Here is a 21,127-nt window from a genome sequence, read left to right as displayed (position 1 = left end):
ACCCACTCCATAGACAGCTGTAAGAAAATAAATCAGTGGGCAGTGTTTTCATTTTTTTCATATAAGTTTTGGCTTGGTCTTGATCTGTTTGAACTTGCCCTACATTTGATTCAATTTAAAAAACAGTTCTGTCTCAGACTTAGCTTAAGGGGCCCCAGTTTTAGTTTCATGTTGTACCAGTGGGTATACTGGGCATACTCCTGTAAAAACTGTCCCAGCCTGGTCTCACACAGAGGTCGTCACACACCAATACCTTCTCCCTCCCCTTGGCAACGGTATCTGATACATGCACAAGGGTCCCTTTAGTGTCTGTATGAGCCTGTTTACATTTGCAATTGACATGCTTTTGAGGATCCCAACACTAGTGGACAGCTAAGACAGACAGACATTGAAGGTGTGAAAGTCCAAGGGTCCTGGGCGCACTCTTGCAAGCTGCCTGCTAGCATGCTGGCTAGTCAGGTTAGCGGTTGTGTCAGTACAGCTGGAGATATTGCTGTCAGCAGAATTCAACACATCTCCTTTCATAGTATAAAATGATGGACAGTCACACAACAAATAGTCCAACCTGAAGTAAAATGGGCAAGTTATTGAGCATTAGCACACAATCACCTAATCAAAGCACTAGGCTTTCTACTAACTCCAATATAAACATATCCGTGACAATATTTGATGCTAAAGCCAACTACTATAAAAAGGAACAAAATCTGAACAGGGAAGAGGTCGGGGTGGTGAACAGGTCAAACGACCACAGGACTTTCAAACAGAAGATTACTGTTTGTGTCCCGTGTAAAACGAGAGGTCAAGGTTTACCTATTTTAATGTATGTTATATAAATTACATATGGGTGCCATGTGCATGTATCATGTCATGTATTTATGTCACATTATGTCTAACAGTAACCCTATATCAAACGTAATTATTTCAAGCCAAATCATGATCTTTTATTTTAAAAACTAACCAAGCAGTTTGTCTCCTAAACCCAACCATGACCGCTTTAAAGCATTAACCATGTATTACAACGTGTTTCACCCAGGTGACCACTGAGTACTCATATGGATGCTAAAGGGTGTCTTGTGCATCGGTATCAGATGCCAAGGGAGCGTGACAAACCATAGGTATTTAATGACCTGGGAATGAGAGCAAGTTGACAGTCCTGTCCAGCACTGAGCCTGTATCCCCACATATAGCAAGTTTGAGTCCATTTAAAAATCACACAAACTTTACATTACTACCAATCATTTTTCAAGCTGTCGAGAGTACAGCCACTGATTTCCATTCTGTTGCATAAAGTATGTAAATTACCTTTGTAGAGACTTGTAAACATATGGTTATTCATCAGTGAACATCATGTCTGCAATTATTTTTTTGACAGACTGAAGTTATGTTATCATTGTGTGGCAATTTAAAAATCAACCTGCACTTACAACTTGCAACTGAGTAAGTAAGAAGCAAACATGACATTCATCAGTGACCCTGATGCCAAGCAGAATGCTGATTACATTCAGTAATGTTTAATATCTGCACAGAACAGCTACACCATGGTTAGTGGTATAGGGAAATATCCTGGTTGCCCATCTACCTCCCTTCATGCATGATCATCTAATATAAACACTGTTCTTAAGGATAGGGAGCAAGCTTTAATCATGGGAAAATACATAAAATTGCTTCAAAATGTTTAGCAGTGATGTGATATATGGACTAAAAGTTATACAACACTACTGAGGTTGTACTCTCTGAGCAGAGCTTCACTGCAGCCAGAGTAGAGTAGCAGAAGACAAGTGAGCTGTGGTGTCATTGACCAGCGGCCTGGCTGAGGATGTCCTTGTGCCCTTCAGTGTTAGTTGGGAGAACAGCTGAACATCTGCGCTAGTCATTAGAGAAAGAGGAGCTGGCCTGAATCTTTCAGCCTGCAGAGAATCAGGGAGGAGAGAGCTGATGACAAACTACACCCAGCTTCCTGCAAATCTCCCAGGAGCACGGCTATCGTCGAGTGAGCGGGATGTTGTGCAGTGGCTACTCTGAAATCACGGGCTTTCGGCTCTTTGTGAAGCTGTTTGCCATCCATCGCTGCCATAACACTGACTGATCTAGCTGGGAGTCCGGTCTGCTATGTGGAATGAGTTTAATTTGGGTAGAACTAAGCTGTATCTTCAGCCTGATATTCACGCTGAATGGCCTTTTAATTACAACTCCATTATTCAGCTTGACACTGACTACTCTTTTGCTGCTGCTTCCTCTCTCCCTTTTGTGGGAAAGGGGGGTTTATTTTTCATAACCAATCACCACTGAGTGATGTGTCCCCCTGCTTTTACGTCATTATCAGTACAGCTACATTAGCCATTATCAGTACAGCTACACAAGGCACTTTAAAATTATTAATTTAAAATAGAAGAAAAGAAGTCAACAAAGAAAACCTAATATGATTAGAAAAAGAAAGTTTCCACTGAAGTTGCTCAAAATGTACCTTTTACTACATAACAATTAAAGTAGTTTCACTGTGCATTACTGTAATTTCGCTTTAATATTGATCAGATGCGTCTGCAGCTAGATCAGAAGCACAGATAAAGAGGGACTAATACACTAAATGTTGCAGCAAAAATGTTTTGCTGCAGGTAAAAAATACTTTGTTGCGTGTAATTGGAAAAGTTACTTGCACCAGCGCATGTAAGAAGCATTTTGAGCCCTGGTGTGTATGGTTACCTTGGATCCATGTCAGTTATTATAGTTATCGTAAGAGTTATTGTTTCAAACTGATGTTAAATATGCTGCTTTTATGGCACGTGTGACTCTCCTCAAAACTCCACGGCTAGCAGTATTTATCTATGTTGTTTAAATATGTTTGTTTGGAACATAATGATCATACTGAGTGGTTTATGCCACAGGAGTGGTTTCATACTTATTCTGCTGTGAAAACATGTTACCAACTTTATATCCAATGTGAACTCAAGCTAACGTCCAACCTGCTGCTCCTCATGCAGCCTGCAAAAACTTTCAAACTTTTTACTGCTATCTTTAAAGTCTACACTGAGAGAGTCTCTGATACTCACTAAACAGATTCTGTCTGTGTGTTCAGACTGAATGTGAAGCTAATTTTAGAGATGGTGCATATAAAGCCAATGCAAAGACACAAGTGGATGTGAATTTGCTCTGGGCATCCAAGAGCACTGGAAGTGTTTCAACCTCACACAAAAAATATGTGTGCTTATCTTGAGGCTTTTGGACTCCAGATCGTTCAGGTGCAGAGAGAAGAAGAAAGGCACAAGGGTCTGGAGCGACATGACAGAGAGAACTGGAGTTCCCGGTGACTTCTGAGATCAGTCAGAGGCTAAGCGCTTACACAAGCACACACAAATAGACTCTACACATATGAACTACAATTCTACATTTGGTACATTTTGGAGCGATCTAACACCAACTGCAGAGTCCAGAGGTCAAATTCACACAAAATTATTTTGCCTCACCTTCAATCTGAATAGACATTAGGTCTGTAAAGCTACAGTTGGTAACTTTTATGAAATTAAGTTTTTGTCGCATTTGGTAAATGGATCTGCACTTGTACACCTCTTCTGACCACGTGTGCTTTTCACACGACAAGTAACATTCACACATTGGTGGCTGAGGCTACCATACAAGGTGCCACCTGCTACTCAGTTGTAAACACACTCACACACCGATGGAGCAGCCATCAGGGGCTCAGTATCTTGCTCAAGGATACTGCAAAATGCGGACTGGAGTAGCAGGGGATTGAACTGCTGACTTTCCAATTAGTGGCCACCTCCTGGGCTACAGCTGCCTGTTCAAATCATTTAAAAAAAGGGGAAAGGATATGGATGGTATAGATCCCCTAAAGTCCCAAAAGGTTGTTTGTTTTTTATTTGTTTTTTTGTTTTTAATCTTGTGCACACAAGTATTATTTTTTTTATAAAAGTTACTAATTGTAGCTTTAGCATGGAAAATATCAAATATATAAATATGAAAAAATATAACAGTGAAATAAGGAGAATAGTAAGTGACAAATGCATGTTATTGTCACTTTTAGCTCAAATTGAAGCTGTATACGCCAACATTAAAAAAAATATTCAGAGATCTGGCAGACGTGAATGTTGCCAAGTAAAAAAAACCCAGAAAACAAAAACAGAAATGAAACAGGCAAACAAAAAATGAAAGAAAACAAAAAGAGAGAGAGAGAGAGAGAAAATATATGGATGGTATGCAGTGTCTGACAATTTGAAAGTTTTTTTTTTAAAATCTTGTGTGCACAAGTTAGCCATTATCTTGAGACAATGAATAACAGGCAGACTTGCACATAGGATGTAGTGACAGTTTTAACAAATATGACTAGAATTTTTTTTAATAAAAGTTACCAACTACAGCTTTAACATAGAAAATATCATAGATAAAAATACAAAGAAGATACTACAGTCAGGTAACAAGAATAATAAGTGACATGTGATTAAAGTAACTTTGGGTTCACAGTGAAGCTGTATGAGTCAACGTAGAAAAAAAGAGAGATGTGGCTGAGGTGAATATTGCCACAATGCAGAAAAAACAAAAACAAAACAAAAAAAAAAAAACAGAGAAAAGGTATGGATGGTATGGAGCACCTTCAGTTCCAAAAGGTATTTTTTTGTACACACAAGATAATAACTTATTCCCACCAGATAATTTACTTGAGTGCACATATGCGCAAAAATATCACCTTTTGGCACTTCAGGGCCTCCGTAAACAGGCCTCTGCATCAGTATAGTGGATGTTAAAACGGTTCAGAATCTGGCCTTAAACACTTCATTTGAACGTGCCTGTCTGACCTAAAAAAAAAGTATTTTGCCACTTTGTGAATAATCACACACTGAACAGTTTTTTTTATTAAAGGTGTGACACGTGTTCATAGGCAAGAATGTATCTTAATGAGATTTCTGAAAAGAATAGATGAGTTTCAGACAGCCCGAGCCTTTTCTCCTCACTCCCTGCCGCTACCTGGAGATAAAGCTTGACTTGATGTCACAGTCACGCCTGACGCCAACATACAAACTGACAATGCGTCATAAGCCCAACGTGAGATGAAAAAAAGATACATTTTTCATTTACATTTACATACATGGTTATACAAGGTGGCTGTAGACTGCAAAGTTGATTCTGAAGGAGGAAAAAAAAAATGCAAGTTATTACACCGAACCATGCTCTACATGTTGGTTATCTCTCACTGATAGCCAGCTTTCCAAAACGTTAATAAATCCAGCCATGTTGACGGCTCTGTGAGTTTGCTTGCATTTACAATCTTAGTAAAACCACTGTAGAGGAAAATTGAAGTTGGATTAAAAAAATGAATGAATAGATAGATAAATAAATAAGTGTTCTCCTGGTGCTGTCTTTAAAATGGATGCCTGGAATTTACAGTTTTCCATTAACTGATGCCCAACAGCTTTTTCACGCCTGCACCCGGCCTTGGAGCCAGCGCTGGTGCTGTGTGTGTGTTTGTGTGTGTGCGCGGTGGCACTCAGCAGGCCGCTGTGCCGCAGTCTTCATTTTCTCAGCGTTTTTTAACTTAAATGTGTCAGTCTGTCTGCTCTCCTCCCTCCTCTGGGCTTTCAAACATTATCGCTCTGTACTGTGAAAATCACACATCAGCATAAACAGTGGTGTCGCGCTATTACCAGTATCATCAATGGAGGCTTTGGTTTCAAAGGGATCATTTATTGATAAAATGTTCGTTCTGCATTCCTCCATATTCAGAGAGAGCAAAGCACAAATCAAGCTCTGGGAGATAATACCTGTAATTATGTTTGCAGTCGCAGGTTTATGAAGGGATGGCTTGGTTACACACACACACACACACACACACACACAAAAATTCCTCTCAGTACATCACATTTGATCACACAGGGACTGCTGAAACTTGAAGTTTTTTCTCCCCGTATCCTCAGTTGTTTGTGCATGTGTTGCGATAAAGGATTATTATTTCTCTGCTGGTGGGATCACATCGCTCATGGTTGTAGACCCCTGAAGAATTCTATTAACCCTGGTTATGTCAGGCCTAATAACATGCCACCCTGCTAAGCAGAAAAGGATTGACTTGGAGAAGAGGGTGGGGGTGTATAATGAAGGCCCAAATAATTTACTGTTAAAGCCAATGGAATATAAAAATGGACTAAATGTGGAGTCATCCTTATTTTTTCCTCTCCTGTCGCTAACCTGGGCTGACAGACTGAGATAAACATAAGTAGAAATAATATATTTGAGGTTGCTTTTTGAGTAAGGGAGTGTGTGTGTGTGTGTGTGTGTGTGTGTGTGTGTGTGTAAAATTGTATTGCTTTGTGATGCTGCAGCCATTGATTGCCTCAGTGATGGAGCCTGGCTTTCTTTGTTGCTCTGCAGATCAGATGTGGAGTACTGCGGTTTGCTATATTTGCCATTCATTAGCCAGCAGTGAGGAGATGTCAGGGCGCATTCGCGGGCAGGCCACTCGCGTGATAGCGAGCGTCAAATCAATTCAGTCACCTTGAACTTTGAAGATGAAAGAATAACATGTTGGAATTGGTCTTCCTCTTAGCCTGCACGCCTGTTCAGAAACGCTCTCCGGGCCTCGCTGATACTGTATGCATTGGTGTTGGGAAAACAATGTCCACATCCACTGATTCATTGATGACATTTACAGTTTTTGTCCTGAAGCTCTGCTGCACAGGAGCAACCAGGGCAAAAGAAAAGGACCTGTGGACACTTTTCAGAGGGCCTAGTACACAGTTTCAGGTGTGGATAAAGTTACATGAGACATCACACCAAACACTCTTTCACAGAGGAGGAAATGAAAATACAGAATATTTGTTGATGATTTTTTTGCCTCCAAGACTGACATGATATTTTGCATTTGGTGCATTTTACCAAAATTTAAAGTTTCGCACTGTCACGCATCATGGATTCATTTTTACCAAAAGAAACCCACACTCAACTTTACACACTGGAGGCAGGCTTGTTATTCCAAGTGTAGAAAAGTTACAACATGGTTGTATTTTATATGGGTGGCGCCACATTTTTAAGTGTAAAAAGTAACGGCAAATATCCATTCCAGTATATCCCCTAAACTGATTCTGCAGCAGTGCATCATGCACCATGAACTGCAGCAGTAAACCACCATGAGCCCATAAACAAGTCAAGTATCTGTGGTTATTTTACATATCTGTACGTTGTTTTTAGGCTGGTAGTTACAGACCGGGGTGGTACTAAACAAAATGTTTATGTGCTGACAGATTCTGTGTTTCTGTGGTTTAAGCTGAGTTACACCAGAGAATATTCAGTTTAAAACAGATTTGTGATGCTCTTTTGCCCTCATGTTAATGAAAACTCAACTCTTGGCAATTGCTCATATTCTCATAGAAGGAATCGTATGATATCCGACAAAAAATTCATGCACAACAGTTCATATGATATCCCACAAATTTGTGCCCCACGAATGACATCACATCCTTAACGTTTTGTTACGTAATCAATGTAAAGTCATACAGTAGATGTTGGGTTTAGGCAATACAAGTAACTGGGGTTAGGTTTAGGAAAAAAAACATGGTGAGGGCATACCTTAAAAGGACTTGGATTTCACACGGATCTGAACACACGACTCCAGGGGAAAGTCTGAGATCTATTGCCATTAGCGCATTGGTCACCTGATCCCAGCCTTTCAAAATGCATGGGATATGTACCAATTTGGGTGCACTGCTTTTCGAAGGAAAACACAAAAAAAATTGTGAGAACAGAACACAACTGATTTGCTCCTGGTGCTCTTTACCACTGTTTTGGGAAAAAGAAAATAATGGGAGCAGGCAAACCAGCTTAAAAAGTGATACATTTTCTTTATTTAATAAGTGATGTCCAGTGGACCTAACTTATTTTCTGAAGTGTAATTTATGTGGATTTTGAAAAGTAACTGACAAATACTAGGCAAAATAGGGTAACTTAAACTTTTAAAGAAACTTTAAGGTGTTAAATTTGAGAACAGAATTTGGTGTGGTGGTGGGTGGTGTTTATTTAGCTGGTGGGCCATCATGATAAGAGTATGTATGCATAATATGATGTTAACTTCACTACAGAAGAGACTTGATGATCACTAAAATTAGGTGGGGAAAAAGTGGATATATTGATATCAGTATCGGTTATTGGTCAAATGAATTGTTATATATCGGCATATCAGACATCCCGTTTATCAGCCAGACACAAATGTCCAACATGGTGAATCCCTAACCTATAGAAAACATTGTAACATGTGTAAATACTGAGCTTCATTGCTCTGCATGACTGGACTGAACAGTGAGTGTTGAAACTGAAAGTGTTATATGTTTATGTATTTATTATATGTGATACATGACCTTTAATACAAAGCTTAATGGTAAGTTTATAATAGTGGGGCTCTGAGCCTAAGTGGATTTCTCAAGGAAACACAATGAGGTTGTTTAGTTTACCTTTCACAATGTCTCCATGTAATTTCTGACATTGCATAAGGTTAGCCAATGCACTTAGAAATGACTGGTTCTCTCTTTATACATTATGTTGACAGCAAAGTATGTTTACCACTCATTTGTGATGTCTGATTTGTTCCCACAAATTCTTTGAATTTGGTCTGAAAAGACCTCAAGATGATGACACAGAATTATATTCAGGAACTGCGTTAAAGGATAAATCTGCCGCCATTTTGTATGTTCTTATTGTCAACAAATGGTATGAAAAGACCTAAATCAGTAATGTGTTAGTCTGTCTTTCAACATACCCACTGGTTTGTACTAAATACATACATTTTAAAGAGTGGTTCTCAGTTCATTTTATTAAAAAGCTTAGTAAATTCCTAAAACAGCTGGTCACTGTAGTTTTTAACAAATATTATTCAAACAGAAGGGAAATGGTGCATTTGTTGGGTACTGTTATCAGCAATGGATTAATCCATATTTGGAGCTCTAAAGAGCATGTGGGACAGCAGTACACCTTCAGCAACAGTGTGTATTAATGGTAATGAAGGAACATGTCACCCAGTTCAACAGTAGTTTAAAGGTGAGCTTTGTCACTGGGTGGAGGTAAATGTGTAGAACAAAAAGAGAGAAATGAAAGTTTTGCATCAGTGACATTTTAATTATCTTTGAAAGCAGATAAACTAAACACCAAACAAACACAACACTAAGCACCTGTGACTCTCTCTCTGTGTTATTGTGTAGCATCAGACTGACCACCAGCTGTGGTGCTGACTGAAGCCTCTCTACAACCAACAAGCCCTGCGAACATATTTAAAGTCACCATGTTGATGTTTGGCTTGTGGAAACCAAACAATTATACATTACAGTAAACCACTAAAGTTACTCGGCAGCAAACATTTGAAGTCCTTTGCTCATTTACTGTAGGCTTACTGTAGCCAGTGTATGCACAGCAAAAAACAACATAGTCTCACAGTGTAAAATGGACACAACCTTTTAACAATGCTTTACACAGTGGTTGATATTAAATGCATGAAAGTTGCGTGTTGGAAACATGTAAACAATGCCAATGCAAAGCCTATTAAGAATGGTCATACTTTCCAACATGTTTTTAATGTGGTTAACATTGTGACACAGTCACAGTTGGTTGTGAAAAAGTAGCAATTTGGTCAGATTTAGGGTAAGAAAAACATTTCCTTAAATTGAGAGAGCAAAAAAAATACTTTGATACGTTTATGTAAAAACTGTGGTTTCAGCTAAAATAACTACATACAGGATGTAAGTGACATAACCTCCATACTTTGCATAGTTACCTAAAGTACATACATAATGTCCATTGTGTAGCCAAGTAAAATCCATAAAGTCACCTGACTACGTTGACTTTAGGAGAAAAAATGTGGTTTCAGTTTAAATAACTATGTATGGGACGTACGTAAACTTCAAAAATTTGTGTAGTCACCTAAATTACATACATAAAGTACTTTGTGTAGAGGTAAAGTCTATAAAGTCACCTGACTACGTAGACTTTAGGAAAAAAAAAACGTGGTTACAGTTAAATTAAGTATTTACGGGACATAAGTGACATAAACCTCCGTACTTTGTAGTGTGTTTACTCTTAGTTACTTTAAGCACATACATGAAGTACTTGGTGTAATTACTTAAAGTACGTAAATACGTTGACTTTTGGTTTTACATGGGACACGAACAGCAGTCTCCTGGTCGAAAGTTCATGTTTCTTTGACTCATTCACCACCTTTTCCACCCACCCTATATAATCTTTCTCACTTGTGTGTCAACCACGACAAAAGAGCCTTGTTGATGTTGCAATTGGCATTGTTTTCATCTTACCACATTGTCATTTTAGCACATTGTGTCCATTTCACGAATTTCTGAGATGACATGAAATACAAATAAAATTTTGATTGGGTTAGGCAGATATGCAGTATTCAAGGACTCAGACTGTTATGCAATCTTCTTTACACTAACCTTTAAAAACACTTCCAGCAGAGGGTTTAACTCCGCTTTCTTGACCACTGACCAAACACAGTTTTTACATGCTTTACACTTTACCCCTCACACACACGCACAAACACAGGGGGAGAAATCTGCACTTCAGTCTTTTGCTCAAGGACACCTCAACATGTTAGGCAGGGAGAGCAGGTATGAAACCACCAACCCTCAAGTCAATAGATCCAAGATCCAAGCCACCATCTGAGCTTCAGCTGTTGCTGCATTACCCTCATATATTTTTTCAGTCACTTTTTTCAATGTGAAAATGTATAAGGTGTATAAAACAGTTAGATGGAAAAACATTTTACTTAATAATAAAAAGGGTCTCCACCAGCAGCTGACGGCTGATCCAGCTGGTGTGAGTGTGCAGGCCAAGTAAGTGAGCCTGACTGCAGGTTGATAATCCCTCAGTGAGGCTCAAAACCTTTTGGTTATTCTCCAGCTCAAAGCATGTTAGTCTACAGCACCCAACAGAGTGTGCTGGGGCCTGCAGCAGACACACAAGACACACACGCACACACGTGCACACACACACACACACACACACACACACACACTGTGTGACATACATGAGCTAAAATGCAGATGTTGGGGATTTTTTTTTTTCAGAAATATCACTCATTGGGTCTATAAATAGCATCAACAACATTAACTGCTGGGTTGTTTGTATGCAGGAAAATCATAAAATTATCATGTGTCAGCAAAAATACTATGACCTGTCATCCCATTGTGTTTTTAATAAAGATAAGTCTATCGCTATTAAAACTGCAGCGAATGTTGTAAAATTATGTCAAGTGCAATATACAAAGAAGACAACGTTAATCATCTACAATCTTGCCTCTCAGAAATCAGCTCGTCTCCCACCTTTCTCCAGCTGAATGAAGGTAAATCAGACATCAGTGTGTGTGTAGCCCATGTCTGTAGAAAGCTTTACACGTGTCAGGCCTCCATAAACTACAAATCCTTATGTAAACAAGTCTAAAGCCAGCGGCTGTTTGTCTCTCAGCAGGTCTCAGTACGACCACCACCACACTGGCAGCTCTCAGGAGAAAAATGATCTTGTACTCGCTGACTGAAACAAATCTCCATCTTAACCAGGCGCGCTAAAAAGATTTTTTCTTTTTTTTTGCTTTGAAATATATGTTTAAATTTTCTGTTGGTGAGGAGAGACGATTATTTTAATAACTTCTGAGAAAAAAAGTCAGTAAAAAGACATAAAACAGGTGAAATCGTACATGAGAAAATTCCACCTCCTATTCACGTATACATTTTTTTGTTTAAAGAATGTTTTAAGGCTCAGTTAATTCATTTGAATCACATAAACTAAAGTACACTCGCATGTCACACTTGGTTAAAGATGCAAAAACAAAAGTTTGGGAGTAAGGCCAACTTTTGGTTAGTGTGTAGATCACAGACTGTACATTTTATATCAACTGGACTATCACTCATTCTTAACAAATGACATAAAACTTACTTTGCAATTAGGCTGGAAAAATATATTTTAAACAATCAGAGTTCTGACCATTTAACCTTGTTATGGGCCAACCTCCCACTGATTACATTTTTTCTTGAGTAGCATTCATGATGGATGTCAGAGGTAAGATCTGATGGAGCTGACATAAAGTTCTATATTTATTAATTTCACTGTAGTCGTAGTGAGGCGTCATTTTATTTTTCAAAGTTGCTAGTTCTTTTAATGTAGATCAAAATACTCATTTTAAACCACAATTTTTATTTAGTTTGGATTTAGAAGGGCTACGGAGTTGACATGTTATGGCTGAAACACACCCGACAGCAATATTATTTCAGAACTTCATCAAAATACAGAAAGCTTATCAGGGCCTGAGCAGCATTACCACCTTTTTGAAAACCAGGAAGTGAGACAGGAGTCCTTGTGATATAGCTCAGCCTTTTTATGCCTGATTAAATAAAGTTTATGTAGAAATCTGTCATCTTTAAGGGGCCAACATTTTCACAAAACAAAAAATATGTTTTAAGACAAATGCACATGTTCTAAAAATTGAGGGGCAGGTGTCCCCTGCATCCTGCCTGGATCTACGCCTACACTTGAACTAATGTATCCATAGTGCAGTTCCTTAGTTTTATCCCACTCCCTTTACATATAGTTTGATATCAGTGTAAAAGTTATTTATCAGTTGTGATGCTTTTGATAATAATTATGTTGATGTGAACCCATGAACTTTGTAATGTCAAAGAGGTTAGTCGAACAATTTCAATGTTGGTGATGTGATGTATATAAATAATTAAATGTCTTGATTCACACCAAATGTGTCTTCATTTTCAAACAGCCCTGGTTGTCTTGGGGGAAAAAGGTGCCATAACAGCCATGTGTGAGGCTAATTTGAGACTGTGAGAGGCAGATGAAGAGAAAGAGTACAAAAATGCAATTTATGGAAATGGGGCCACATGAGACTCCTAAGACAGTTCTATTGATGTTTTGCTGAATAAACAAAAGGCAATAATTTAAAAATACATCAAAACGATAACAACAAAGTATGCACAATCTTTATAAATGATAAACTTGGAATGTCATACCATGATTAACATGTCAAATTTGCTGCTGTCTAATTGAGATGAAATAATTTTTGGGTTGTGACTAATTCTGAGGCCTTAAAATAAGGACACAGACCAAAACCAAAGGACAGCCTTCCTGTAAATAAAATGCCGCCTGTCCTCCACTCCATAAAATAAACAGGAGCCCAACCTGCATTCTAAAATGTGTGCAAAGTGGATTCACACCCCTGTATACACTGTGACCACACTGTGCGTTATCTGGCTGGTACGCAGTGTCAGTTGAACGTCACACGGACGCTGTCTTTCTTACCGTAGGTAGTCTCTCCGGCACAGGATGAGGTTGGCTTTGGTGTAGAGCGTGGAGCCCACCTCGCCCAGCCTGCAGTCGCAGCAGGCACACTTGAGGCAGTCCTCGTGCCAGTACTTATCGAGGGCCTTCAGCAGGTAGCGGTCCTTGATCTTCCGGTTGCAGCCGGCACAGCCTTTTGGCTTGGTGTCCGGCTGGACGGAGAGCATTTGTATACCTGGGAGAAGCACAGAGAGAGGCTTCAAACACTCATGGAACACCAGCGCGCTGACCAAGGAGGAGGCGCACATTTCCTTATGGCAAAAGAAAGAAAATTTGAAGACAAGATGAAGCTATATGATCATGCGAGGAGTGTTTAGTTTAACAGGTGACATTTAGAAAAAAAAAAAAGATTTCAGCTGACGAGAAATGATAACAGGTAAGGGGGGCAAAATATAGTTCCGCACTTGGTTTCATTGTGCTCCTCGATCTTTAAGCAGCAATGGTGTCATAGGTCCAATGTTCATGTATTTAACACAGATTTAAAGTAACACTAAAATGAAACAACAGACGTGAAACTAAGCATTAATAGCATTCCTGCAGCCTATTTCTTAATTGTCAAAAAAATCTGGTCTGCTATACAGCAAATTAGGCACATACACACATCACAGCACAGGCACATCACATACTGACATTTTCAACACATTATGTGTGAAAATAAATGTCATATTTTTGTCACTTGTGCACAAAAAAACTGATGGATTAAAATCCTGAAATGTGGATTTGGAAACACAAAGTACGCAGAGCTGTGTGTCCATTTGAGACTGCACAATTCGCAGATGGTCTTAAGTGTGTTGTGTGTTCACAGCGGAAAAAGAACAAAAATAAGTATAGTGAAAAAGTTAGCACGTAGACTTTACGTTCATTTGCACGCTGTACAAGGAGCTGCAACAAACAAAACAAATTTGTAAGTGATAAAACAGCTTCGGGAAGGCGTACATTAAGTCCCAAATGATCGTGTCTTAATTCAAATAAATTCTGAACAGATTTTGTGTTTGGAGAGTGTTCACACTAAGTGTACTGAATATGAAGTCCAGCGTACTACAGGGTACTTAAAATCAAGTGAAGCAAAAAAAAAAAAAAGTTAGTATGCATGCTAGAGAACACTTGATTTTGTTGTGTGCTGTTGCCCCTTAATGCCACGAACAAAGCAGACCGTGTTACAGTAAATATGAAAATTTCCAGTAAGGAATGATGTGGTGGAGACGGGTCGCGCTTCGTGTTTACTTCTAATGGAAACAGTTGATTTCACTGATCAGCACGTTGGTGGGAGAGGATGATTTGGTCTGTGAGGAAAGAAACACTTGTGTGGAGATAGTTAGAGAAGAGCTCTGCACTGATCTGGCCACACAAGTGTGGAGGTCATATCATCGTGGAAAACACACATTCATAGTATTGTTATGGAAGATGACTCTGCTAAATGTCATTTAAATTCCTTATAATTTAAAGTATTATTTCAACAATACTTAAAATTCAGATTTAGGAGATTAAAGGTCGTCCCTGTTAGAGTACAGCAAAGCCAGAGTGAACGCAGCCTGCGACCAGTCAGATCACCACAAACCAACACTAACAGCACAACAAGCAGCCCACACAGACACAAAGCCACAGTTTCACATTTCTTTCAGGACACTTTTTTTTCTTTTCTTTTTTACATTGACCTCCTCTGTGTTTAAAGGGGCGTGGCTACAGGCGAGGGGGGCTTTGCAGCGGCCTGTATTGTTTGGCCTGAGCTGACTGTGGAGAGCCTTTTGTTGGCCCATTGGGGGGCGAGGAGGTGGAGATGGAGGTGGAGGGGGGGGGGACAATGTGGCTTTGCACCAGGCCTGGAATTAGTATTCTCCTACCATTCCCCTGAGGAGCGGCACACCCCCCACTCCCTTTTGTCCCCCATTCAACACACACAACACACTCAATATTTCTTTGAGTTTTGGTTGTTTTAAAAATCTGAAACTTTCTTTTAAACATTTTAGCTCAGTAGGTTTTTTTTTAATTGTCGCTACATAGCATTTCAAAGATTAAATGGTACAGAATAGCAACTAATGAAATCATTACTGCTGAGCATTGGTGAAAGGATGCTGTAGTGTTTTACTTTCTTGGATCTTCCTTCCTGGGGGCCGGTGGGTTTCATTAATTTCACTACAATTAAAGGACAAAAAACTTAAAAGTTGTTGCAGCCCAGTGAATTTAATGTCATCTTTCATGACTGTGTGTGAATGCAGTTGTAAGTGCAAAGACTTTGCACTGACTGCATAACACTAATCTCCACTGGGAGGTTTCACATTTCTATAAGTTGTAATCTAATGTTGTGAATAAATAAACAGGTGGCTGCTTTGACAGTTTAGAAGGACGCTTGTTTTCAAACTAAGTATCCTGAAAACTATACCTGAATTGCCTTCAAAGCCAAACACTGATGGTGTGCTGCTTTAATTTAAGAAATGTCACCACACATATTTTTCCTCACCTGCCACACTTTATATCCAAACAAATCTATATGTTTCAGTAAGAACTCATTTGCAGAGACATTATCAAACAGGTTGCAGTGCAGTGTGAGCCGCTCAGCTCATTTGTTCCAGCGCGTTGGGGCTGTTGATTTGTTAATTGGCTGGATTTAGAGAGCGGGGCGCACGGCTGCTCGGCCGGCTGCTCTCCGCTGCGCCTGTTCAGCGGCACTGATCCGTCCAGCCTCGTTAACACTACAAAGTCCCCGGCTACTCATTACCAAACCAAAAACGAAGGAAGAGTTTCGACTCCCCCTTTTTTGCTGTGCAATCAAGTCGAGGGAGAAAGCTGAAGAAGCATGGCAGGAATTCGAACCACTTCGCTCTTCCGATTGCTGAGAGGGGGGCAAAGCGCTGAACAAAAGCTTCATTTTTCCCCATAAAGGAGAGGAAATCACAGCTGCTCGGAGCCCTTAATGATATCTGTTTTGTTTGCGCGCCGGCTCGTATCCTCCCTTTCCACTCTCTCATTGTGGACTTGAAGGCTGCTTGCCGCTGCGCGTCCTCGGCCACATGTATCATCATCTGAGCCCGGAGCGGATGGAGGGTGATGGAGGGGTAGAGCGGAGAATAGCTTGCTATTTCAGTCCCAGCTGTTCGGCAACGAGATGCTGACATTTCACCCTATCAGTTTAATTACTGTTGCCATGGCAGCGGAGTGCTGGTAAAGGCCAATAACGGATTTAACACAGCGACTCAATTTGCCATGCAGCTTTGACTAACAGCTCCAGAGCCGTTATGAAGCAGCACATATCAGCCCTATGATCGAACATAACAGCAGCGCACATCTCTTAAACGTCCTAATGAAAGGTTTATCAGTGGAACAACACAGATAGTGGATCAGGTTAGAGCAACAGCGGGTCAGATCTGGACGCGTTGCCTTCGACGCAGAGGGATGCTGCAACACACTAAACACACATGAAAACGTGGCGATCATACAAGCGCAAAGTGAGCGTCTTACCGAAACTTTTCTCCCTTTTCTGCATTTGTTGAACCGCTGAAGCACCACCATGCAACCCGGAGCCGCCTGGTCCCGGAGAGCAGCTGTCTTGCAGGCAGGCTGGGATCAGGCTTTGTTAGAGAGCGAACAATCCAGCACGGCGACCAGCGAGGAATGAAAAGAAGGAGGGAAACACCGGGCAACAAAAAAAGCAGAGAAAACGCAGGCGGAGAAGCGATAGAGCGAGATGTTCGCTGCTGTACGGTCGTCACACGGCGTGTGAGAGCACGTTTTATCGCCCACTGGAGATGTATGTGCGGAGAGATGCAGGCAGCGAATGACAGGACGACAAAGAGATGCTTCCCCTCCGCGCCGCAGCCACCATCTAATCCTACTGGCCACATAACACAGCGGCTCCTGCTGCACGCTGCTTCGCTAATCAGCGCTTTGACGTACCAGCGGGCACCGTGCACACAAGAGGGACGGTTCCCTCGATCTGCTGCCCCAGCATCACCACCGGAACCTGCTCTCCCAGAACTCTGATTTCCACTCACATTATATTCAAACCCCACAGCCTCGTCAAATCTGAATTCATTCCAGCTTTGTTGTAATGATTGGGAACATTTAAAGACCAGCAAAGAATGCTCCAAAAATGCCCAAATAGTGTCTCCAGCTCACTCACCTTTCTCAACAAGTTTAAGCAGAAGCCAGAACTCCAGCAGATTCAGCTCCAGATCCCCTCTGAGCACAAAAAGTTCACCAAACTGGCATCGCGCGTCGCGCCGCACTGATCTTCAGGATGGAAATAATGAGCTCCACATGGATCAGAGCAACCAGTTTGGTGGAGACTACCCAGCTACAGGTGTTCTGCCGCCCGCCGTGGAGCATGCGGAAAAGTGTGCGGGGCTCAGGCCGGTCGGTGTCCCCAGTGCATCAGCAGCAACTGAGTGGCGAAGAGACGTGGGGAGGGGGGGTGGAAGTCAAGCTTTATTATCTCCAAACCCCCCAATCCCTCACCGGTGAGACATTACACCGCCACGATAAGGTCATTCACTTATTACCAGCCGCTCCACTATAACTGAGAGCATGCATCGCGTGCGCGCCCCCGGAACGCCCATATTTTTTTCCTCCAACGTCCTTCAATCTTGGAGCCGCGGGTGCGCGCAGACGCACGGCGCTCATTATATTGTGGAGACAGAAAAACAGGTAGGTTTGTCTAGAGATGCACGCGGAGCGGTTTGAACATCGAGGGAAGTTATGTCTTTAATATAAGGTGAACTATCTGCTTTCAGGAGCAGATTATTAGAAACAGCTGACACCTGACTAACACCTGTCCTCCAGTAGAGCTGGAATCATTTTTTTACAGTATAACCGTATCAGAAAATATCGGTATCACGGTATATCTAATTACACAATTACTATTATTGTTATCAGTATATAAAAACAGGAGGTATATTTGGTCGAGCAAATACTGGAACTTTAGAAAAAAAAAAACATTTTCAGTGAAAGTACATGTACAAAGTCTGACAGCAGTCCAGGAGGACAAGACATGCACGATTAGACTGCCTTTTTCCATTACCATAGAGAAACAGATGTACACTGTATGTCAATTTTCGCTGCAACCCTAACCTCCACAAACCAGAGATTACTCAGACACAGAGTTTAGTCACAGCAGTGTAAAGTGCAGAGGGCGTTAAACAGAGGTACATTTATGCCCACACGTATGTGTTAGATTAAACTACTTAAAAAGGTCTGCCAAGTTTATTAGGAGCTCTAATTAATGAGTTTTAAAACAATTATCCTGTGCGCTCAAGAGTCCAGACTGTCAGTTTGCTCTTTGACGTGTATTTTTGGTTATCATGCTGTTTTTCTCATTCACTTCAATGAGACACTCGCGTGTGCAAAGAAAAACAGAGTGCAAATAAAGAAGAATCTAATATGGACAATTAAATCAATCTTCTCTGAGGTCAATGATTCCTCTCCTCTCTGGCATTCTTCCTCCATGCGCGCACACGCAGACGTCATGTGAGGTCCCGGGCTCCACCGTGGCAGCCCGGACTGATTATCACCTCTCCACACTCTTTATTTAAATCATTCCTGTAATTAGAGGACGGGATTATTCTTCGCCCTGTTATTGCGCCAGTCCGACCCCAGTTTGGACTCGACAAGACCACGACGAGGCCCACGTGTTAGGGCACCCCACACCACCAAAACCACCACTTCACGCCTCCCTATTGCATACACACCACACAGTGTTCCAACACACAGCCTGACAAGTGTAAGTTATTCCCTTAAATATTCTGGTAGGGAGAGGAAGGAGGGAGGGAGGGAGGCTGTGGGAGGAGGAGATACAAGTCAATAGTTGGCATGCGGCTCCAGCCTAAAATGCAGCGATAATGAGATGGGTCATAAAATGCTCTCTGCGCCATTATGAGTGATGAGATGCATTAAAGCTGACAGGGTATTACCTGCCAGTAATTAGGTTTTGTCATGGATTGAATTATTTCAAGGCGGCCTATCTTGGTAATCATGCAATTTTCTGCAAAGTGTGTGCAGCGTATGTGTGTGTGTGTGTGTGTGTGTATGCGTGTATGTGAGGCTGCCTGCCACCTCTCTCCCGGTGCCCTTCCGCCGCTTATTCATCCTCTGTGTGAATGGGAAGATGGAGACAGAAGAGAGAGAGGTGGAGGATGGAGGAGACCGTCACACGGCGCGGATCGAGTTTCGTCATTCAACGGAAACACGCATCATATGTGCGCAAACGGACAGAAATGTTTGTACCTGACCCCAACCCTCCGCCTATAATGAAGAAATATGTCAGCGGGGACCTGCACGAAAACCCGACACCATCCTCAACACCAGACTCTCTGATTAAAGAGGATGACGCCAAATTTGATGTTGTCCTCAGCAGCTGTTTATGTCTTCTCGCGGAGCTCGCCGACACTTTACGCGCAGCCTTCGCTCTGCGCAAACCCAGGAACACACACACAGAGGAGCGAACACGTACCTTAAAGTGCAGCCGGGGATGCCCAAAACAAACTCTCTCAGCGGTGTTTATCTTCTCCGTGTCCACAACTTTCTCACAGCTCGTCCAACTCCAAACAGAAAACTTCAGGAGTTGGAGAACACTTGCGTCTCTGCTTAAGTTGTTGGGATGTCAGATCGCCCCCTAAACTCGGCTTCTTTCCCCCCCGGCCCCGGCTTCACAGGGCGTCTCTCGTCCCCCTCGCTGTTTCCTCACCTTCTCCCTTCTCCCCCGTCTTTCTGTCTCTCTGTCTCTCTGGCAGGAAAAAGCAGCGGAGAGTCGAGCCTCCTCTCCTATTTAAGCCCCTCCACCAGGTCCCCAGTCAGCAGCACACTCCAGCTCATCCAAGAAGCTGACAAGCACCGTTAGGGAAGGCAGCGCATGTTGCTCTAATGGACCTCATTAAGCTCTACTTACAGATGTTCTCTTAACATAATTGATCTGCAGCGAGTTGAGAGGACGGCAACCTATTCCCCAGCCCCCAATTATGGCCCGGTAATTAGATCCCCAACCTCCAGTTCTCCACATTCACCCTTCTAACATTCCGAAATATCAAAGTATCTCTTTCTCTCAAAGCGACCGCCCCCCACCACCTCACCCCCATGTCTCCTCCCTCCTCCCCCTCCCACCCACAAGACACTATTGACAGTCAGATCTGCTAACCTTTGTAGTGTAGCCAGACTTAGCAGTGCACTCACTCCAATTGACAGAGCTCACTCACTCTTCTATTCCTCCTTCCTCTCTCCTTGCCTTTTTTTTTTACCCGTTGGGAGACAGAGAGAGAGTCAGAGTGAGTGGCACAGATGGAGAAAGAAAAGGGGGAGGAAGGGAAAAAAGTAAGTTTCCATAAAGGGTTGTAATGATAATATCTGTCAGGGGAGGATCTTTTTTCCATAGTGTTTTTTATCTTAAATAATTCCTCTGATGGCAACTTTGAATGCAGAGAGGGAGAGATGGGGGTGCTGGGAACCGGTGAGGAGTGATAGTGCAGCTTTTATAATGCCAATCAGTGCCACTCCTATCACCCATCTAATTAGCCAGAGTGCTAAAACAGAAAGCACTTGGGGGAACGGTAATGTCATGCTTTTGCATGTTTAAAAGACGACAATTTTCACACCGACATATAAAAAAAACTATTTGTGACGGGGGTGTAATCAAGTATTTTCTGAGCAAGCAGTGTTGGATAAAATGTTCTCACATCTTTTTGTTGTCACAGATGTGCTGCACATCATTTTTCTGGATGTCTGGATGCATGACCCAGATTGAAATGTTCCTTCGTGTGTGTGTGAGTGTGTGTGTGTGTGTGTTTCCACAACATCGGCGTGT

General features: G+C 41.6%; 1 protein-coding gene across 3 annotated transcripts in view; it reads right to left on the bottom strand.

Moving 5' to 3' along the window:
* The window catches only part of lmo3 (LIM domain only 3), a 67,991-nt gene extending 47,651 nt beyond the window's left edge, over positions 1 to 20,340 (bottom strand). Inside the window, exons 1-2 of one of the 3 annotated variants that reach the window (XM_033614143.2) lie at positions 19,784 to 20,340; positions 13,303 to 13,516 (exon numbers count right to left, since the gene is read on the bottom strand). In XM_033614143.2, coding sequence (XP_033470034.1) covers positions 13,303 to 13,508 — 206 coding nt within the window. In that variant the 5' untranslated portion in view covers positions 13,509 to 13,516; positions 19,784 to 20,340. Of the gene's footprint in view, positions 1 to 13,302; positions 13,517 to 16,797; positions 17,148 to 17,458; positions 17,857 to 19,783 lie in introns of those variants that run through there. The other 2 variants (XM_033614144.2, XM_033614142.2) reach the window with 2 other exon arrangements.
* Between the last annotated feature and the right edge of the window lie 787 nt (positions 20,341 to 21,127).

Source organism: Epinephelus lanceolatus, chromosome 23, assembly GCF_041903045.1.
Source record: "Epinephelus lanceolatus isolate andai-2023 chromosome 23, ASM4190304v1, whole genome shotgun sequence".
NCBI classification, from domain to species: Eukaryota; Metazoa; Chordata; class Actinopteri; order Perciformes; family Serranidae; genus Epinephelus; species Epinephelus lanceolatus.
The sequence above is the reverse complement of the archived record's forward strand: the minus strand, read 5'-3'. Positions and strand labels throughout refer to the sequence as shown.